Below are 20,548 nucleotides of genomic sequence, written 5' to 3' on the forward strand. Positions count from 1 at the left end.
TATTGTGTACTTTAAAGTCAATATATATACTGTGTTATCTTTATTTATCAGTTCCCTGTGTAGAACACGTTTTTCAAGAGTCAATATTAAAAAAATATTAGAAATGCATTCAGTGTTAAGAGTAAATATTTTTCTTTATTGAAATTATTAGAAATCCTAAATTCCACATAAGTAATAATTTTTCTTTTCCAATAAATTTATCTACTTTGTACTGTTTGTGATGAGGGGGAATGGGAGATCTACTTTCATCCAGCAGGTATTACAGTCATTAGGCGTATTGCAAACCCACTGGACAGGAAAAAGAATCCTAAGACCAGTAAACCATGCTGCACCCCTCCAAATTATAAATAGAATATACTGGCTAGAAGGTTCTCTTACACATAAGTTTCACTTCAGATTTATATTAAATTTGTTAATTTTTGTTTATTATTTTATCTACTCATAATAAAATTGTAAATTTTATTGTTTAATTTTGTTTTTTGTTGTAAAACTTTTGTAAATATTATTAAAAGTTGTAAATAACTTTCTTTAAAAATAAATGAAAGTAGTTCTTACAAAGAATCTTTAGAAGCCAGTTAGATTAGTAGCTACTTCTACAGTAAAGTTACTGCTTTTATTTTTGTCAAATTTTGTGTTTTTGTAAATTTTAAATCATAAACATTATTTTACCAACATCATTTACAGACAGACATTTGACCGAAACAACATATTAAACAAAGAAATACAATTTAAATTAAATACGTTTATCATTATATTGAGTTGAGGAAAAATTTTCTTTGTATTTTAATGCAAATGTAACACAAGGTTTTTTATAGTTTCAAAGTTATTAAACCAAATATGTACATTTTTATTGATTTGCCATTTTTTGAAGTAAATCATAATCCTATCATTGTAGAACTTCATTGTTTTCTGAATGAAGGACTGACAAGTAAGTAATTTTTACTGGCCTCTTTTGAAGCCAACTTTATATCATTAAGAGAGTTATGTAAAGACCGTAAAAAATAGTAGCCTGACATTGCAAGGTCAGGTCTGCATGGTGGATGCATCAAAACTTCCCGTTCAAGCTTTTGCAATTTCTGAAGTCATCAAAGGTGTGTCAGGTCTGATGTTGTCGTGATGGAAGACGACACTTTTTCTATCAATTAACTCTGGTTGCTTTGTCTAGGATTGCTTGGCGTAATCCTTCCAGTTACTGACATTAAAAATTAGAATCAATCATTTGACCTGGCGCAGCGGCAGCAGTTAAACTGAACAATTGCTTTTCAGTTCCATCACACCCTAGCATAATTTTTTTGGTATTATAATAATTTTAGTGTTGCCATGTTTTGTTATTAGTTCATGTTTCAAATTCTGTAACAGCTTAAGCTATGTAATATTTTGTTACGTGTGCCAGCTAATTTTGTTTTTTATCATCTATTGTGTGCAGTTGCAAGAATTTTTTTTTTCATTACAGCTTACTAACTGCTATGTGAACTTAATAATCTGCTAAATTATATAAAAAGCCTTGAACCAAATACAAATAATAAAAACATGTACTATATTCTCAAGAACAAAAAACTGAATAAAATTTTATTATTTTTTTTTGTTTAATGTTCAATGAAATATTAATAGTATTAATTCTTATTTATTTCAAAGATTTATAACATTTTAAAATTAAAATAAATTATGCTTTAATACATTTTATTAAACACAAATATTTAATGAAATATTGTTTCACAATTCAGAAATTAATGCCATGCTATTCATTTTAATCAGTTCCATGTAGGTTATCAGTTAATTTTCTCATTATATTATTTTCAGTTTAAAAAAATACTGAATAAAAGGTTGGTTTTTTATGAATACAAAAACATGAGTTAATGTAATAATAATTTTTCTAATTAAAATTTATAATAATCCATTTTATAGTACAAATTTTTGTGTAAAAATATATAAGGTTTAATGTTTCCTTTAAAAGTTATTTGTGTTATCTTCTTAGGTTTTTTATATAATAATTGAATGAAAGAAAAAGTAAGATATTCATTAAAAATTAGATATGAATTAGAATTACATTGAAACATCTTTTAGTAATGATTATTATTAACTGAAAACAACTAACTGGAGTATAACTAAACAGGTGGGGGAGGGTTGATAATCTTTAAATATTATTTATTATTAATTAAACAACTAATTTAATTCGTTTATAAACACAAATTTTAATTTTGTCAAAAAAGCACGTTTGCTGGTCTTTAAATGAACCTGGGGGGAAGATCTAATTAATCTATTATTTGGCCACTGAGGATATATTGAAATTTCTAAAAATTTCCTGCATTAATTGTAGAGATATTTTACATATATGCATATGTTTTACTTTAAACAAATAAATTTACAAGTGACTCATCTTTGAAATTGACTGACATTTGATGAGGTAGTCTCACATTCAAAATTTCACGATTATTAAATAACTTATTCAGAAATTATTGTGTAAATTACTGGATAGATAGACACACGTACTGATTTAATAATATGCTCACTTTTTTATTCTTACAAAAAAAAATCCAACATGGCCAACCACTGACACAAAATATATATACATGAGTACATACTATGTGTATTTAGTGGTAGTAACAAAGTAACTGTCATTTTCAATTGTTTATATTTTTTCTGTTTATTTCTTGTTTTAGTTAAACAAGTTTTATCTGGAATTTGCAAAACTCCAGAAAAAATCACCTGCTCTAAAAAATTTAATATAGACACCAATATTTTCTCTGAATCTCCAAACATTTGGGAACACCTACAACTCATTTCATCATGAATTATAATAGTATATCATTAAAAACCTCCCAAATACTCTCCAGCATTTGATCAAGAGTTTGACGTTTGATAAAATAACAATTCCTCTTCACGCAGTCACTCTGATAATAGTTACAGAGCATGAGATCAGGATTCCATGTTGGATATTCACATGTTATACATCACTCCAGTCAATGGCCTGGAAATTATCAAGCCAAGCTTGTTTGTTAATGATTCAAGATGTTGTTTGGCATCATGAAAATGAGGTCAGCTTTGTTGTCTGAAATTGCCACACTTGGCTGAATGACTTTTTCTCACCATATTTAGGTATCACTGTGCCATTCATTGTATTGCAAATAAAAAATGGGCTAAAACCATGTTTGGATATCATGTCCAACTCTCATTCTGTAATCTTAAAGCAAATTTGAATATTTTCAGTTCTGACTGCTAGGTTCTCTTGTGCCAATTATGTAGGTCTCTTGAAAGATTCTACCAAAGAAATTTCATTTTTCCAAATGATATCGAACTGTGATTAGTCAGTGTACAAACCCAGCAGAGATCATGCTTCCTTCTACAAGCAAAACTTGACAGTAACTCACCTTTTAAGATTGAAAGTTTAAGTCCTATTTCATAACTGTTATAATTGTTTGATGGGACAAGCAATTTTCACATCCTGGTGTATTGATTCATGGAAAATTCTGCTCAGGTACATGTTACATCCACCACAATTACACATTTCTCTCCAACCTGGAGGTTAACGGTGGCCATTTATGCTACTATTTGCCACAGAGATTATATTCTCATTTACTTTAAAAGACAGTTTTTGATGTCTGGGAATCCATCGTAACATGAGGTTCTTGCATACTCCACCCCCACCATTTAATTTGAACCAGCAATGACTACTAAACAGAATAACTGGAGGTCAGTTCATTCATTGAAGTAAATGAAAGTGAGTGCCTTGTGTACCACAGTTGACTTTAATGGTTGCTGTCAATTGTCACAGTAAAATAAAATATATTTTACTGAAATTGATCATTAAGAAATAAGTTACTGGAATATTAAAATATGGAATTATTTTACAATCTTTCTGTACATGCATAATAGTTTTATTACCATAGATTTCAATCAGTGTATTTTATTTAGAATTAATGGAGTGAATTACATTTTCAATTTAGAAAATAATGTTATCAGATTTCTTTCTGTCGTGTTGTCATGATAATAATTTTTCTAAAAGTGTGTTGACATTTTATAGAATCAATAGAATATAAAATTTTCTGTAATCAGGTTTGTTTATTTGTTTATCGGGTTATCAGGCTTGTTTGTTTAGCAGGTTCGTTTATTTTTTAACCATTCTACCTGTTTATTGCAAAGATGAAAATTATCTTTAAAATTATTGAACCTATCAAGAGAATATTATTAAAATTTATAAAAAAATGTTATAAAATTTGTTAAAAGTTTAGATATACATTATTTACTGCACGTTAATATTTTAATGATTTTTATTAATATGTCATTTTTATACTTATTTTCTTTTTATAATAAGATACAATATTAAAGTATTTCATATGTTTTTATTTTTGTTTCTTTGTTATTGTAGATGGGATTAACTTAAAGAAAAGCTTACACATTGTTCAGAGAGATCAATGGAATGCCGAACCACCAAACGATTTAGAACTATTTTTAGAACAACCAGTGCCACTTGTAATTATTCAACATACTGTAACAAATCCTTGTGATACCTTAAATTATTGCAATAGTCTTGTGTTGAGCATGCAAAATTATCATATGCATCAACGAAAATATCCATTTTCTGATATTGCATATAACTTTTTAATTGGTGGAAATGGGTATATATATGTTGGACGAAGCTGGGAATACACTGGTACACATACTATTGGATATAATGGTTGTTCAATAGGAATAGCAATGATAGGAAATTTTACAAGTGATTCAAGATATACACCTACAGAAGAACAATTTACAGCTTTGAAATACCTCATTGTTGCTGGCGTAAAACTAGGAAGATTATCAGAAAATTATAAATTATATGCAAGTAGAATTTTGAACGGTTCTAAAAGCCCTGGTGAAAAAGTAATTAATGTAATTAAAAAGTGGCCACATTATTCAACAGATTCTGTTGATAAAGAACTGTGTAATCAAATATTCTAAATATATTAATGAGGAAAGTAAATAAAAACATAATATATGAGGAGAAAAATATTTTAATAAATATTATATCACCGACTTTTTAAAAATATATATTACAGACTAGTAAGTAATATATATTTACAGACTTCTGAAAAATACATAGTTTAGTATTTAAAAAATTATTTATTAAATTAATATAATAAATTAACAATAATAATAAAATGATTAAAAATATATGATGACAAACATATTTAATATATTGCAAGTAAACTGTTTATCTAACAACCAGATTCATGAACTGTTTAGTAGGTAAATTGATAATTTAATGGGTTAAATAGAATTACATTTGCATAATAAAAATTTCCACTTCACTACATAAAATTAATTTATTTGATCGGATAATTTATGCAAAATTATGAAGGCTGTGGATTATACTGATTAGTTTTAAAAGGTGAGCCACTTTATCTTCTTAGTTATGTATTATATGTATATAATTTAGATGTTTAAAAATGTCAATTTTTAAAATAATTATTATGTTCAAAAGTTATTTACAGTTTTTTTTTTCTGTTTTTGCAAGTGACAGTTAGCAATGATAATTACAATTTAAAAACAGTTTTTGTTAATACAGATTTTATAATAAAATGTTTTAATGTTCTCACTGAAAATATTTTGAAGTTATTAAAAATATTTTATTATAAAATTTGATTCAATTTGTCAGAACAAAAGTTTATATTTAATGTATTTAATTCATATTATTAATATTATACTAGTTTTACTGATTTGGTGTAAACATACCTGCTCACAGTTTAAATGTCTCATTTAAGAATCTAAATCAGCAAGGGACTGAAGTGTACAGCATGTTTATTGCATACAAAATCTGACCAGATTGTCTGGTAGGACCAAATATAATTTAAAGAACTGGTGTTGTATGTATGCAACAGGAGCTGTCGCATAATACCAACTCAACTTAAAACTTACCTAGTGTGTGAAATTAGATTAATTTTCACACTCTCATTTCTATTCTTTATGGGCTCTAACTTGAATTATTACCACTACCAACATGTTTAATGTAACACCAATAACAGTGAAGAAAATCATTTCATCATTGTCCCTTTATTTAATATAACTAGTGATGTTTATGAAAAATTTTAATAGGCTTGTTTTAGTAGTGCTCAATTTTATTTCTGTTATGCTGACAATTTTATAAGTTCAAATTAATATTATTAAATGCTGTATCAGATGGTGGGATGCTTTCTGTTATATATTTTAAATAGGTTGTTGGCAATCATTAGTTTGTAATTGAAATATTCTTCAAGTGTAGATTCATTCATTTGACCTAGCCCATATTCTCCAACCGCTTTTCCTTTTCTTACTTCTACTATCACATTTCAGTCTTTCATTATTATTAGATTATCATATCCTTTTACATGTATGATTAGATCACCTCTTTCTTCATATATCTTTTTTATTTATTTTTCTTTTGCTGAACGTATAAATCTGCACTTTTGTAATAGGCTTAGTTTCTGTGCTTACTCTGCTAAAGTAATCCTTTGGCTGTGTTTGTAATAATTAGAGGCTGGATTGTATGCAACATAAAAAGCTTGAAATATGCATGAAAAATGTCAAAATATGCAACTTTATATAATAAAAAAAAATTACGTTTTTTTATTTCAAAATCAGCATGCAATTAGTAAGTAGTTGAATAACATATCGATAAATTTGATCAACAATTAGTTAACATTTTGTTACTTATGTAAACATAAACAATCAGGTACTGTTTCACAGTTAGTTATCTTCTTTCACAACACTTTTATGGTCAATTACGTATTGGTATAACATTTGATCATTACAGTCCACTCCTCCCGTGAAGGTTTATAATCGTATATTATTTTAGGTTTACTGGAAATGTATAATATTATATTACATTTACTCTTTTTTGATTTTTGTTCTTCCCCAGCCTAGTTGACAACAATAATACTGGATTTCTTTTGTGTTTTTCTTGGCCTGTACCCAAACATCAACATCTTATTTTATTTTTTAAACAAATCAGTTATGAATTTTTTAACGAAACACTGCAAAGGTGCTAAGTTAAGGCTGGGATTTCATGCAGATGCAAAATAATAAACCCTGGAATTTTATCGAAGATATCTATAAAAACATTTTGTGAGTGAAAGGGTTATATATATATTGTATAGCCTACAACACTCCTGGTAACATAAGAGTTTCAACATGGGATATGTCTAAATCGATTCAAGAAAACAAGAGATCTGATATTTTTAATTTTTAAAGTATTAAAATTTTACTAATTTAAATTTTTTGGTAAAATAATTGGCATAATTGAATTACTTTTAAAATATTCCTGCTTCATATTCATTTATTTGTTCAATTTATAAATTACAGTAGTATTTATATTAGATTTATTGGTTGCTAGTTTGTTTTCAAGGTTGGTGTGTTACATTCTTTCTTTGAGATATGTTCAAAGTAACATCTGTTCCCCCATCTGTGACATCCTCTTTGTAGTTGATGTGCGTTTAAACAGTAGTCTTTCAGTAGATGTTTAAACAATAATAGAAAAATGCTATTTTACACATCATAATTTTTATATTTCCAATATAACTTTTCTCTGCAATCACAGAGCTGAGTATGTTTAAATTGTGATATAAATGTTTACACACATTAAATCATATTTGTCTCAGTTGTTCAGATTACAAACGTAATTGGATCTTTGTTGGAATTCTCCCCCAAAAAAACACTTAATTTTTTAACCAATTGGGCAAAAATCGATGTATTTTTAATATCTAACAAGAATTAGGTGGGAATATGCATGTTTCAAAATAAAAATTCAACGTAAGCAAAATATATTGAAAGAAAAATTTTTTATAAGGAATTCAATATTCAATTCATTGATTATGATTAACTGAAAATTCACATTGGAGATTACTGAAAATAGCAAGAAATATTAATATTAACAGTAAACAGATTGGAGGAATATAACCAATAATCTAACCAAACTTAACTAACCTACGCTCGCTTCGCTAGCTAACCTTACTAATTAACAGTAATGTTTTGAATATTTAAATAACAAATTCAGTAATTATTGTAATTATTTATTTTTTAATAATCAAAATATTACTATTAATTAGTCGAGGTTAGCGATCGAAGCTAGTGTAGATTATTATATTTATATCTATAATTGCAATATAGCTTATATTTTTAATATGTAAAATATGTTAATATGGAGAACGTTTAAAATTATCGATATAAAAGAGCATGTTAGTGTGTTATCGGATTATTTCTCTAACTTTGTTTATTGTTAATATCAATATTTCCTGCTGTTTTGAAACATGCATATTCCCACCTAATTCTTATTGAATATTAAAAATACTTTTGGCCCATTGGTTAAAAACAAGTGTTTTGGGGGGGGGAGAATTCCGAAAAAGATCCAAGTAATTTTTTTTTTTGTAACTGTAAGTTGGGTTTTTAATTTTATTTTAATAAGAAAATTTTGGCTATGATTGTCAGTTGCATTTCCTTCTTAACCTAAATGTACCTTTGTTTCATGTCCATATAGACCACCGTTTTTCAAATTGGAAGTCGCGATCCCCACAGGGGTCGCTGTGTTATGAAAGGGGGTTCCCGAAATTAGCCTACAACTTTACACGTAAACAGTAATGAAATCATTCAATGAGAAAAATCATTTATTATAAACATTTATAAGTGCACATGTAAAAAAAATTAATGAAATAGTTGCGTTTGTTTTTTTATTTAAAAGTTTCTCCATATGTGGATCTATATTAGTAACACACAAAAGCAAATTGTTTTCAATAAACAATTGAAAATTCTTATAGTGATAAAAGAAAATTCTTATATTTAGGTTTTAGTGCGACCATAGACGAAAACCCCTTTTTACAGAGGTGAGATGTGGTGCGAAAGCGATTAATATTTTCAATGCTTCTGTGACTAAATTTCTATCTCACTTCGACAAGCAAGCAATACATAACTTAATCTTCAGACGTTAATTGTAGTTGTAACGTTTTATCGGCAGACATTTCGATGAGCTGGTTGTGACTCAACTAGTAACTTAGCAGCTGCAACAGAAATTTTACTAAATGGAATCAGTATCATCTGTTTAAGAAATCATTTTTATCTTCCGGGAAATACTAACTGTAGTTTTAGCTCACGCAAATGCATGTTCAGTCTATCCAAATTGTGATGAATAGAAGTGTCTTCTTCATCAAAATATTTCTAAGTATAAACGGAAATGAGTTAAAACATATCAAAATGTTTGCTTTGAAGTCGAATAATCTAGATATCAAGATTGTTAATGAAAGCATGAACTTTGTCTGTCACAAAGTCACAGTCTTTGCCCGTCTTGCAAATTCACATCCAGGTCGTTTAAATCCGAAAATAATCCTCTAAGGAAGCCAACTGCAATGTTTACTCTTTATTCTGTGAAAACATTTGAGAATGGCCTATGTTTATCCTGGAAAAAATAATATTAATTCATCTCGCAATTCCAGTTACCGGGTTATAACACTTTCCTCACGATAACCATCTGACTTCTGTATGAAAAGGAAGAGACTTCTTTTCGCCCATTTCACCTATTGTTTAGCAAACAGCCTACTATTCTGTAATGATTGACTTTTATTAAAATTAACCATTTTTACAGCATTACAAAGAATTTATTTGAGATTTTCCGGTATATTTTTTGTGGTAAAAGCATCTCTGTGATGGAAGCAGTGAATTCATTTCGTCCTTGTTATAGGACGATCTTTTAATTTTTTCTGAAATCTAGTGTTTTTTCCAGATATTGCCTTTGCACCAACACTACATACTGCAATACATTTTGTCTAATCTATGTTATAGATTTTAGTAGCTTCAAAAAGACATTGTTCTATTGCATGACCAGCTATTGATTTGCAAAACAACATATTTTCTTTGATTGATCTCTCTCTATCGCATTCATATTTCACAAAACATAAGAACTAAGAAATGTTTGCCACAGCTCGTGATTCATCAAATTGAATAAAAAATTCATTTGAACTCACTTGCTGAATTATCTGATCATGCATATCGGCAGCCATATCATTGATTCGCCTTGATAGTGTGTTGATAGAAAACGAAATTTCTTTTAGTTTTGTTGGTTTTTCCACTCCTATTAAAGCACTGACCATATCAATTGCAGCAGGCAGTATGAGATTTTTTTGTGATTGTATGGTGTTTTGACATTTAAGCTATTCTTAATGCTACGAGAATAGATGCTTCAAGTGTACTTGAATCAGTATGATTTGATTTACAAATAGAAGTTAATTGATTTCTCAAAGTATGTTATTTTCTTTTGAAAAATTCCAAAGGTTTGCTTTTGTGGTCCTGATGTTTAGTTTCCAGGTGTCAAATTATTTTTGATGACTTCATGGTCTCTTCGGAGAGGACTTGAAAGCAAACAACGCAATATGGTTTTCCATATAATGAGTAAAATCACAATTTAAATAACGTGTCACTGTACGAGGCTGGGCTGATAAATTTTGCACACTAGCGTGCTACACGGAGATAAAAGGCTCTATCGAGTTGGGCGTAGCAGCGCATGATAGCTAAAATCCCTCTCTACAAACCTGCGATAATGCATTGAAATCCGTTTACCAGTTTGTTTTCAACAGCAGCCGAAATGGAGTCGAGTACAGTCAATATCTCAATACGATTAAAACAGCGCGCGGTGATCGAATTTTTAACAGCAGAAAATGTGAATCCTACGAACATTCTTCATAATTTAAAAGCGGTTTACGGTAATGAAACTGTTGGCAGCAGTACTGTGAATAGGTGGGCGTTGAAATTTCGCAAATGTGAAGCTGGTAAGGCGACAATTGAGGACGCACCTCGCAGCGGACGAGTAGTTTGTGACTGACGAGAAACATCGAAAGGAGGTGGACGATATGCTTCAAAGTGACCGACGAATCATCCAACAACGAATCGCTATTCAGTTAGACATATCCAAAGAACTAGGCCATATTGTCGAGCAGTTGGGTTACCCTAAATTCTGTGCACGATGGGTACCGCGTTAACTCTATGATGGCTATCCGCAAGCTGAAGTTTGAGCCTTTTCCGCATCCGCCATACTCGTCGGATTTGGCTCCGTGTGACTTTCACTTATTCCCTCATCTCAAAAGTAATCATTACATCATCGATGATAAGGTGAAGGAAGCTGTGGCCACTTTGTTCCGAGAAAGACCGCCAGAATTTTTCAGTGACAGAATGCAAAAACTTGTTACACGTTGGGAAAAGTGTATCAGTATAAATGAGTATTATATTGAAAAATAAATGCTGCATTTTGTAGCTAGGTATTGTACTTTTATTCATTTTTTATTTCATACCAATATCTCTTTTCATTAACATGTTATGCATATTTGTGCAAAATTTATCAGCTGAGCCTCGTACACTCTTTTCATTTTGCCAATCAATTCACTGGATGTAGATAGCCCACCTTGTTTTTTCACGAATTTATACAATTTTGCATAAGAATGGGATTGAAAAAAAAATAGTTACTTCATTTGACTGCACACTAAAAAAACCAAAATCTCAATAATTATTATTATTTTCAATGAAACTATGCTTTTAAAAACTTTAAAAGGCAATGGACACAAGCTTCGCATTTGAAACTAAACTAACATTCTGAAATTCCTTACTGCTGAGAACAATTCTGAAATTCTTCTATACTACTGGGAGCACATTGTGTTCAAAATCATGTGCATGTTCGAACTGACGCTCTCACAGCAAATATTATGCTAATAGACCAAATTGCAAGGAGAACATACACATCAAGTTAGAACCTCATGTTTGTACACTTCATTTATGTATTTTCATAGCTATCAATGCAGCTAGTAGTTTTAACTAGGTTTCATTGGGTCAGGGTCACAAAATATTCATTATAGATCTTTTTTACTTTTTGGGAGTCATGGAGTTAAAAAGGTTGAGAATCACTAATATAGTAAATGTATGTTGGCTGAGAAGTGATTTTTGGTATTACGTATATTGTCTTGGGTTCTAATTTTGTATGCAACAATCCTTACACATTTCTGCTGTGTTTGAAAATCTAAAAATATATTTGAGACTCAATATTTCACCCTAGATAGCCATATATTCTATAAAATTAGATTATTATACTATTAAATTAGCTGAATGAATATAAATGTGCCAAAGAAATTTACGAAACAATACTGACAATGAATAATTGAATACATGCACATAGATATAAACAAATGGACTGAATGCATTTGTATATTGTGAGCTAATATCTCTTGTAAAACCTGGCAAAAGTTTAATCCCTCAAATTAATCAGCACAATTCTAAACAATTAATAGTTTCCCTATTTGTTTAAAATATCTTAACAAGAAAAATATTACATGAAATAAATAGTACAAATTTTAGATATTGAATTATACCAGAAAAAGAGTTGAGATGATTTTTTTCTCTCTGTTAGAGCATGTAAGGACTATGATTAACTATTTACTACTTTTGTGAATTTCTGCATGCCTGGTATTCTTTCATTTTATGGTTCATTTTTTGCCTTCTTTCATTTTTTCATTTTCTTTTTTTTTACATTGTGTTCTTTCATGTCCTTGACTACCTTCTTGTATTGTTGTTTGAGTCTTTCTATTTTCTATGAATTCTAGTATTCTTTTAACTATTCTCTCCTCATACATTCTCATGATGTTACCATTGAAGAATTGATATTTTTCCTTTACGCCTTTTTCAATTGTTCTAACAGACTTTTTTATTCAGGAATATTCTGTCTGCTGTGACAGGCTTATTTTATTTGTTTTTTTTGTTTTAACATCCATTTTTCATGGAGTAAGGTGGGGGTGGTAATAAGTAGAGTTTGGCAGAAAGTTTTTTTGTGACAGGATACCCCTCCTGATATTAATTTATTAAATGGAATGTAGTATGGAAGTTTGAATTATATACAAAGTGCAATGCTATCAATCTTTTATGGAAGTTTCTTTTATACTATTTTCAATAATTTATATTTTAAAAATGGTTTTAAATTAAGAAAACTATAAATATATAGATTATTGATTTATCTTTTGTTTTTTTGTTTTTTAGTAGATGATAATGACAAGGTCTTGTTAAGCGATGGTCTGCATATCATTCAAAGAATTGACTGGATGGCACATCCACCAGATGGTGAATTAGCACAGATGGTACATCCAATACCATACATTTCGATTCAGCATACAGAAACACCAAGTTGTTTTTCCATTGTTAAATGCGGTAGTAGAGTATTAAACATACAAGAAGACCATATGGAAAATCGAAATTTCAATGATATAGGATATAATTTTCTTATTGGTGGTGATGGCTATGTTTATGTTGGACGAAGCTGGGAATATGTTGGAGCACATACGTATCCTTACAATTATTGTTCGCTTGGAATTGGCTTAATTGGTGATTTTTCAAAGAATGAACCTTCTGAAAATCAAATGAAAGCTCTAAAATATTTAATTGAAGCAGGAGTTGAGAGTGAAAAATTATCAAAAGACTATAGATTATACAGTGCTAACACATTAAAATCGACTAACAGTCCTGGTGAAAATGTAATTAAAATAATTAAAAACTGGCCTCATTGGTCTACAGAACAGATAAAAAGTAAATGCTTCATACAGAAAAAAAATTAGCACTAATATTAAGAAAATGTGCTTGAGTATATCTAATTTCACTGGATGATTAATACCAGGTCTTTTCGTTATTAAAGAATACTCATTAGGATTTCAAACTGCGTTTTTTCTATGTTTAATGAAGATATGTTTATGTTTTGAATTCAAACCATAACATTTTAAATAGGTTAAAATGTAACATATTTGTATGTATGTATGTATCCTACTCTACAGTAGAATTATTATTACTTTACTGAGTGATAAATAAGTGAGATGGAAAAAATTAGGATTTAAAGAAAAAAATACCAATATACATTTCATATTATTTCCCAAACTGCTATTTCATCTGAATTATTTTACTTACTGAAATGTAAAAAGATATAAATTTCCCTAGATTACTCTGTAATTGGTTATGACATTTAGTTATGAAGTAATCATATTTTGTATGACAGCTACAAGGTTCAAGGAAATTTAGGAATCAAGATTTAATTTTGGTTTGTTATTTATCAAGATAAGATTCTTGAAGATATCAAATATTTAATAAACAAGTTTTATTGTTTAATACAAGTTTTTTGTATCTAGTATTATTAATGTTAAGGCTTGTCTAAAAATTGCTGAGATTTTATTTTTTTTATATCTTGGTATTTCATTCTTATATTTACCCATTTTATCAAACTGGGTTAGTATGTTTAAACATTATGCACACAACAGCCAAAATTATTTTACTGATACAATAGAGTAGAAATAATTTCATTTTTAATTGTAACATGAACTTATGATGTTAATCATTTTTAATCCAAATATGTTTTAACATCATTTATAAAGAAGGGATTCCTCTCATTAAAAAATAGATTTTTGGCATTTGCTAACTTGTATGAATTTTACCAATAATTTATCAGACATTAATTAAACCTCCAATACAATTGTAAAAACATTTTTAAGAAATATTTTACAGTAGGGGCTCCTATTCCCTTTCTGAGCAAATATTTTCATGTTATTTACTAATAGAGAATGGTGTACTTAGAAAAAGACCTTTAGATATGTAAATTTAAAAAAAATTTCTTAACAGATTTTTCTTTAATTTTTTTAACGTTTAACTTGGGGATCAAGTCTTCCAATAACCACTTGGTAGATTCTTCATTGTCTTATTATAAACAGCATTGTATAAATTGTTACTTTCCTCTGTTACCTAGTGTATTGTACCTTATGCATAACTGAAGACACCAATATAAAAACTGAAGATGCAATGCATAAAGGCATCAGTTGAGTAATCAGTTTTGCCATCTGAAAATACTGGACTTGAGATAGATGCAGGTCTATCATATACTGCCTATTACTTGTACTAAGCATTTTACTTTTTATTCAACCAACAGAACAAATAAAATTTAATAAATTCAAATTAAAAATAGAAAGTTAAAATTAAATACATGATTATAAATATTTTAGCTTGGCATTAGTAATAACAATTTGTTCATAATTTATACTTATTGGTATTTTGCACATAGCAAAATGAAAATATACAATATAATTAAATTTAAGCTCTGAGGTTTTTTCTCTATACTTCTGTATTGGATCAGCAATTAAGCATGGCTCAATGCAGGGGCGTATCCTTTAAATTCATACGGCCCTTCCTGCCTACCAGCTGAACGTCCAGTATGACAGGTCAGGCTGCAGATTGGATTTTTTGTTTTATTGCCCACTCAAACAGGGGATAACATTACTGGCCTTCTGCTAGGTCTGTCTTTTCATTGCCCACTCAAACAGGAGTTTGAGTCAGCACTGGTCTTCCTGCCAGTTCGGGTCTTTTCATAGCCCACTTTAACAGGGGTTACCATTTCTGGCCCCCTGTCGGTATAAGTCTTTTTAGTTTTATTCCAGGTGTTGTTTTCTCTGAAATTTTAGAAACGAGAGGATCTGGAATCCCCCCCCCCACTTCCTTGCTGCCACCCACCCAAGCAAACCCAGATGGACTTCATAAGGGGCTATCCCTCACCCGCCTTGCCATCTCCTCTTTTCTCCAATATACCGCCAAAATATGTTTGGCTATTACCTGGAACTCTTTTTCATCGGTCAACATCCTATCCACAACATTGTCTGACTCTATCAGGCTCACTATGCCTTCTATCTCTTTCCTCTGAATCGCCCACCTGTGGCATTGAAAAATGACATGATCGGGGGTATCGATCTCCCCACAATAGGGGCATTCTTTGTTCTCAGCTCTCCGCGTTCTGAACTCCCCGTGACCGGTCAGGAACTGGGTAAGCCAATAACTGAGCTTCCCAAATTCCCTCTCGGCCCAGGGTATTATCCTTTTTATCACTCGATACGTCCATTTCCCGTTAGTTGTGACTTCCCATCTGGCTTACCACTCCCCGTTCATGTTATTCCAGGCCGTGCCCTCCGTTCCTTCTCAGCCACCCTTTTCCTCATCTTGGCCTACTGTTTCAGTGGGGGTATTCCCGCTATAACCATTGAAGCTTCCATTGAGATTGAAGAATATATGCTGATGCCACCCAAAGGGCCATACGTTGTTGCACCTCATCTATACTTCTTCTGTAATGTTCGATAGCTAATGCTTTAGCCCAGGCTGGTGCACCATAGAGGAGCACCGAATTGATCACATGTGCGAACAACTTTCTTCTTGATGATCACGGTCTAGCCATGTTCGTTAAAGCATGCTCAAGTTTTTGACCATTCTTCCTGCTTTGGTACAAGTTTCTAGGAGATGAGTTGAAAAGGTCCTACATCTGTTTATCCATATACTCAAGTATTTTACTTCTGAAACCTGTTGAACTGGGTTACCATCTAACTTAATCAGCACTGGTCTTATTCTTTGTTTACTCATCAACATCACTTGTGATTTTCTGCTTGACAGTTGTAACCCTTTCTCGGCCATCCATTCACTAATCATCTCTATCGCTGTGTTAGCCACAGCTGCCACCTCTTCTTCTTAACTGGCCCTAACAACTAAGGCCAAGTCATCTCCAAAAGCCAGTGGTGTTACAGGGCTTCTGGGTAATTCATTAATTCATCTCCAGTACTTCATCGTGCACTGTACACCATAAAAGCGGCCTCAGGACTGAACCCTGGGGGACTCCTTATGTAACCTTGTATTCTGCTATACTCCCTCCTTGGCAACAAATTATATATCGGTTCTGCAAGTACTCTTGAATTGTCTTCCTAAGATAACTTTCTACTCCTCTGTATCTGTGTGTTACAAATATAGCCTCCCAACTCAGGCTTTTAAGCGCATTTAAAACTTCTAATACGATCATAGCAGGTATCTCTCTTGTTCTCCATATACCTTTGGCGGTCTCATCTGCTATCCGAATCACTTCTTTTACAGCATAAACTGTCGACCAGCCTGTTCTATACCCATTGTCTTGGGCTCAATCCTCCCAGGTGTTCTATGTTAGCCTGTAATCTTGCTTCAAAAATAAATATTCAAACATCTGTTAGAATAATTTACAATTGTTAATTAGACAAATCAGCCTACATGATCTTGCTATATTTTCTACTCCGGGCTTTTTTATCAGCAAAAATCTTGCCTTCTTCCAGTCAACTGGAATATGTTTCTGGGCTAGCATGTGGTTCATTACCCCTAGTATCTAAACTGGTGCCAAATCGACCAACATCCACACCACTTCAACCAGTATACGTTGGGACCATGACTCTTATGCAATCTCATCTTCCTCCCGATCCCAATGAGCTCATCTATTCTTAATGTTGTCACTCCATCGATTGTTAGCTCTTCCCTTATCGGGTCTCTACCTTCAGGAAACAATTCTCTCAAACACTCCTGCACTTGATTCTCTGCCATTGCCGGAAGTCTCCTTCCTAGCTTGCCAGCCACGATCTTATAACCCTGGTCCCAGGTTAATCTCAGTGAGGTTGTATTCTTCTTTATTTATTCTGTAGGGTCCACTTCACTCTTCCCTCTCATGTATATATTTTTTTGTGATTGATTCAGTAGGAGTACATAGAAAGAGATCCATGACACATGCAAGAAAGCAAATAAAAATGTTAAATAGCTTTGATATATGACTTTTATTTTTAATTTAAAGTTAATCAAATTCTTCCTTCTGGGTAGTAGACAGAAAAAGACAACTAGAGAGACACAGGGTAATGTTGGTTATTAAAAATAATTTTCAAAAGACATTAAATAATAAATAATAAAAGCAGATAATAAATAAAAGCAGATATACATTTCAGTGTACACTGATTATAAGTTTACTTTTGAAAAATAAGATTATTAGTTTGGCATTTTTTAAAATATTTTTAATGTACTTATATTTGTACGACATATTGATTACTACAGAATTATTCATGAGAGTGTGTAAAGAAATAGGAATGCATTAAAATAATGACAATCTACCATAAGTTTTTTTCAATAAATATAAATTATTAAAAAAATTGATATTTTTCTATTTCTACTTTGCTGGCAGTACAAAACTTTCAGATAGAGAATTTAAATTAATAAAAAACTCAAAAATTTGTTATGAAAATTTTATTATATTTTGATTATTTTTTACAAAAGAAAAGAAAATCTTAGGATTTAAAAAAAAAAGAAGCAAAATAAGATATAATATTAATGAAGGGAAAAATTACTTGAAGTAATTTTAAGTTGAATTTTAAGAAATATGTGCGCGAAAACTTTATAAACATATAGACTTATTGTTCAACAGTGTGTTGTTAATATGTATATAATTAATTTGACATCTCAATAGTGATAATGCATTGTAACAGATGAGAATAAATAAATATATAAAAGAATTTTAATGTGTAATTTTATTTATTTATGGTTGCTCCTTGAATAATGAAGTTAGGGAAATTTAATGGTTATAACTGTTAATACTCTACGAAATCAACTTAAAAGAAATAGAATTTTTAAACAGAAAATTTTGATTTAACAGTTTACAGTAAAATGTAATTAATATTGTAGGAATAACATAAATAAATTACCCTTTTTAAGTATCAGTATTTTTTTTTTTTAAACAACTCATGGTAAATTGATGTTAAACAAAAAATTTGAGTGAAACTTATCCATATCATATAAGTTTTATTTAACCGTATTTGATTCCCAGCATGCAATATTTCTTATACTGCAAATACTTATGAGTAGAATCATAACTGTTTACATCTGTGTACAAAATTTGTTATGTTACACAAACATCTGGTGTATCATATCACCGAGTTAGTCTGAACAAAAGTACAATAAATAATGAAATAATTTACAATTTATTTCATTATTTATTGTATTTTCTTCAGTTTTCTAGATATATCTTTTAATTTAATGAATTAACTTTTGTAAGGTTAATAACTGTAACTAAAGAAGGTTAATTAAAAAAAAAACCTCTCTTAACTTTAAAAGTTATGCTAGAACAATATATTATTTAATTATAATTAAATAATTAAATTGAAAACTAAAAAACACAATATTTAAAATATTATAAGCTGTACATAAGGTTCAGTGGTCTAGATTAGAAAGTGTTGATTTTGAATTATCTCCCTGTGGGTCAATCCATTTGAAGTGACCCAAGGGTGGTTGCTTGACCAATTCAAAAAAAATTGAAACTTTCCCACTTGTTTCCTACATGTCTCAGGACCTTAAATAATTTTTTTTTTTAATTTTTTATTAAAGCAGTTTACCTGTGGTGGCCATTTTTGTTATGGTGCACATACTTATCTTTGTGATTGTAAGGGTTTAAGAAAATAAAATCATAACTAAATAACTATTGGTCCTGGAAGGGTGAAACAAAAAGCAATCTATTCATATTTACTCAAGATAAAATATTGGTCCAGTTGTTTATTTCTCTTCTTTCTATGAGAAAATTACCAATAAAGTTGAACATGAAAATTGGTGAAATTTCACTTTGGTAATTTTTTCAATAGGCAGGGATGGCATACACAGTTTGAATTTTTTTTTTTTTTTTATGTAGGTATATGTTAGTAGTTTTACCACAAGTAACATTAATAGGTGACAACTTACCCCTAAACTTTTATGAATTTTTGAAAATTAATTTTCTTTTTAATTCAATTTTGGCTTCAATTAACTCTGATGCAGCTGATGATAAAAATCTCAAATTTGCACAACTTGCAGTATTTTTGTAGATGTTTATGGCAAATAAAAAAGTTTCTTGTGTATTGTACTAATACAAAAGTTATAACTTCTCAAAAATCATGAAAAACTTGTTAAAAGCAATACCATTTTGACTCGCTAAATAAATGTCTTCTTTGCACTTATCTTCCAGAGGGAACTGGCTGAAGAGTTTACCTAAATGAATTCTATACACTATCCAATTCTGGATGAGATTGCACCTTTACGTAACTTGAACTTGTTTTAGGTGACTAAATTTTGGAGTAAAAACAATTTTTTTTTCAAAACCTTTTGTTTTTAAGCTGTTAAATATAAATTTAAATGTAAATAATAAATAGTGTGTTTCTCCCAATCTGGATAAAACCCTCTGATTCCCCAAGGGATTATAGGTGGATCATGTCACTTGCTGCTGGGAGAGTGTCTTAATCTTCTGGGTGGGGTTATTTGTTTAGTGCTAAGAAATTACATCACCTTTTTTTTTTTACACTTATTTTACCTTTTACCCATTCTTCTTCATTTCAATCCTATGGATGTAGCTTGGAACTTGTTAATTTCATAATAAGGATGTTATGATCTACTGTGCCAGTGTACCCTTGTTGTGATCTGGTGGAGAAAGGTGCTTGTGAGTTCAGTTTCCTGTCCAGTGGCTACATATTATGATTAATGATGCCATACTTGTCAGGTAGAGCTGTACTTCTTAATTAATCCCTACTAGAATGTAAATACAATGATCACTATCCACTGTTTTTTTTTTTTGCCAAAAATATCAAAGAAAACTGCTGCAGTTATTGTAGTTTAAATTTGATGATCTATAGAAACCATTTTTTAATTTAAAATTTCCCTTTAAGCTTTGGCATTTTATCCTTACTTTACAGAATAATATTTA

The 20,548-nt window shown here is 30.2% G+C and overlaps 1 protein-coding gene across 1 annotated transcript in view; it reads left to right on the plus strand.

Moving 5' to 3' along the window:
• LOC142329504 (peptidoglycan-recognition protein LF-like) overlaps positions 1-18,339 on the plus strand; it is a 106,115-nt gene extending 87,776 nt beyond the window's left edge. The window contains exons 3-4 of the mRNA XM_075374179.1: positions 4,367-4,933; positions 13,015-18,339. Of these exons, the coding sequence (XP_075230294.1) occupies positions 4,367-4,933; positions 13,015-13,586 (1,139 nt within the window). The 3' untranslated portion in view covers positions 13,587-18,339. The remainder of the gene's footprint in view (positions 1-4,366; positions 4,934-13,014) is intronic.
• Positions 18,340-20,548: the final 2,209 nt, after the last annotated feature.

This window comes from Lycorma delicatula, chromosome 8, assembly GCF_047948215.1.
Source record: "Lycorma delicatula isolate Av1 chromosome 8, ASM4794821v1, whole genome shotgun sequence".
Lineage (NCBI taxonomy): Eukaryota > Metazoa > Arthropoda > Insecta > Hemiptera > Fulgoridae > Lycorma > Lycorma delicatula.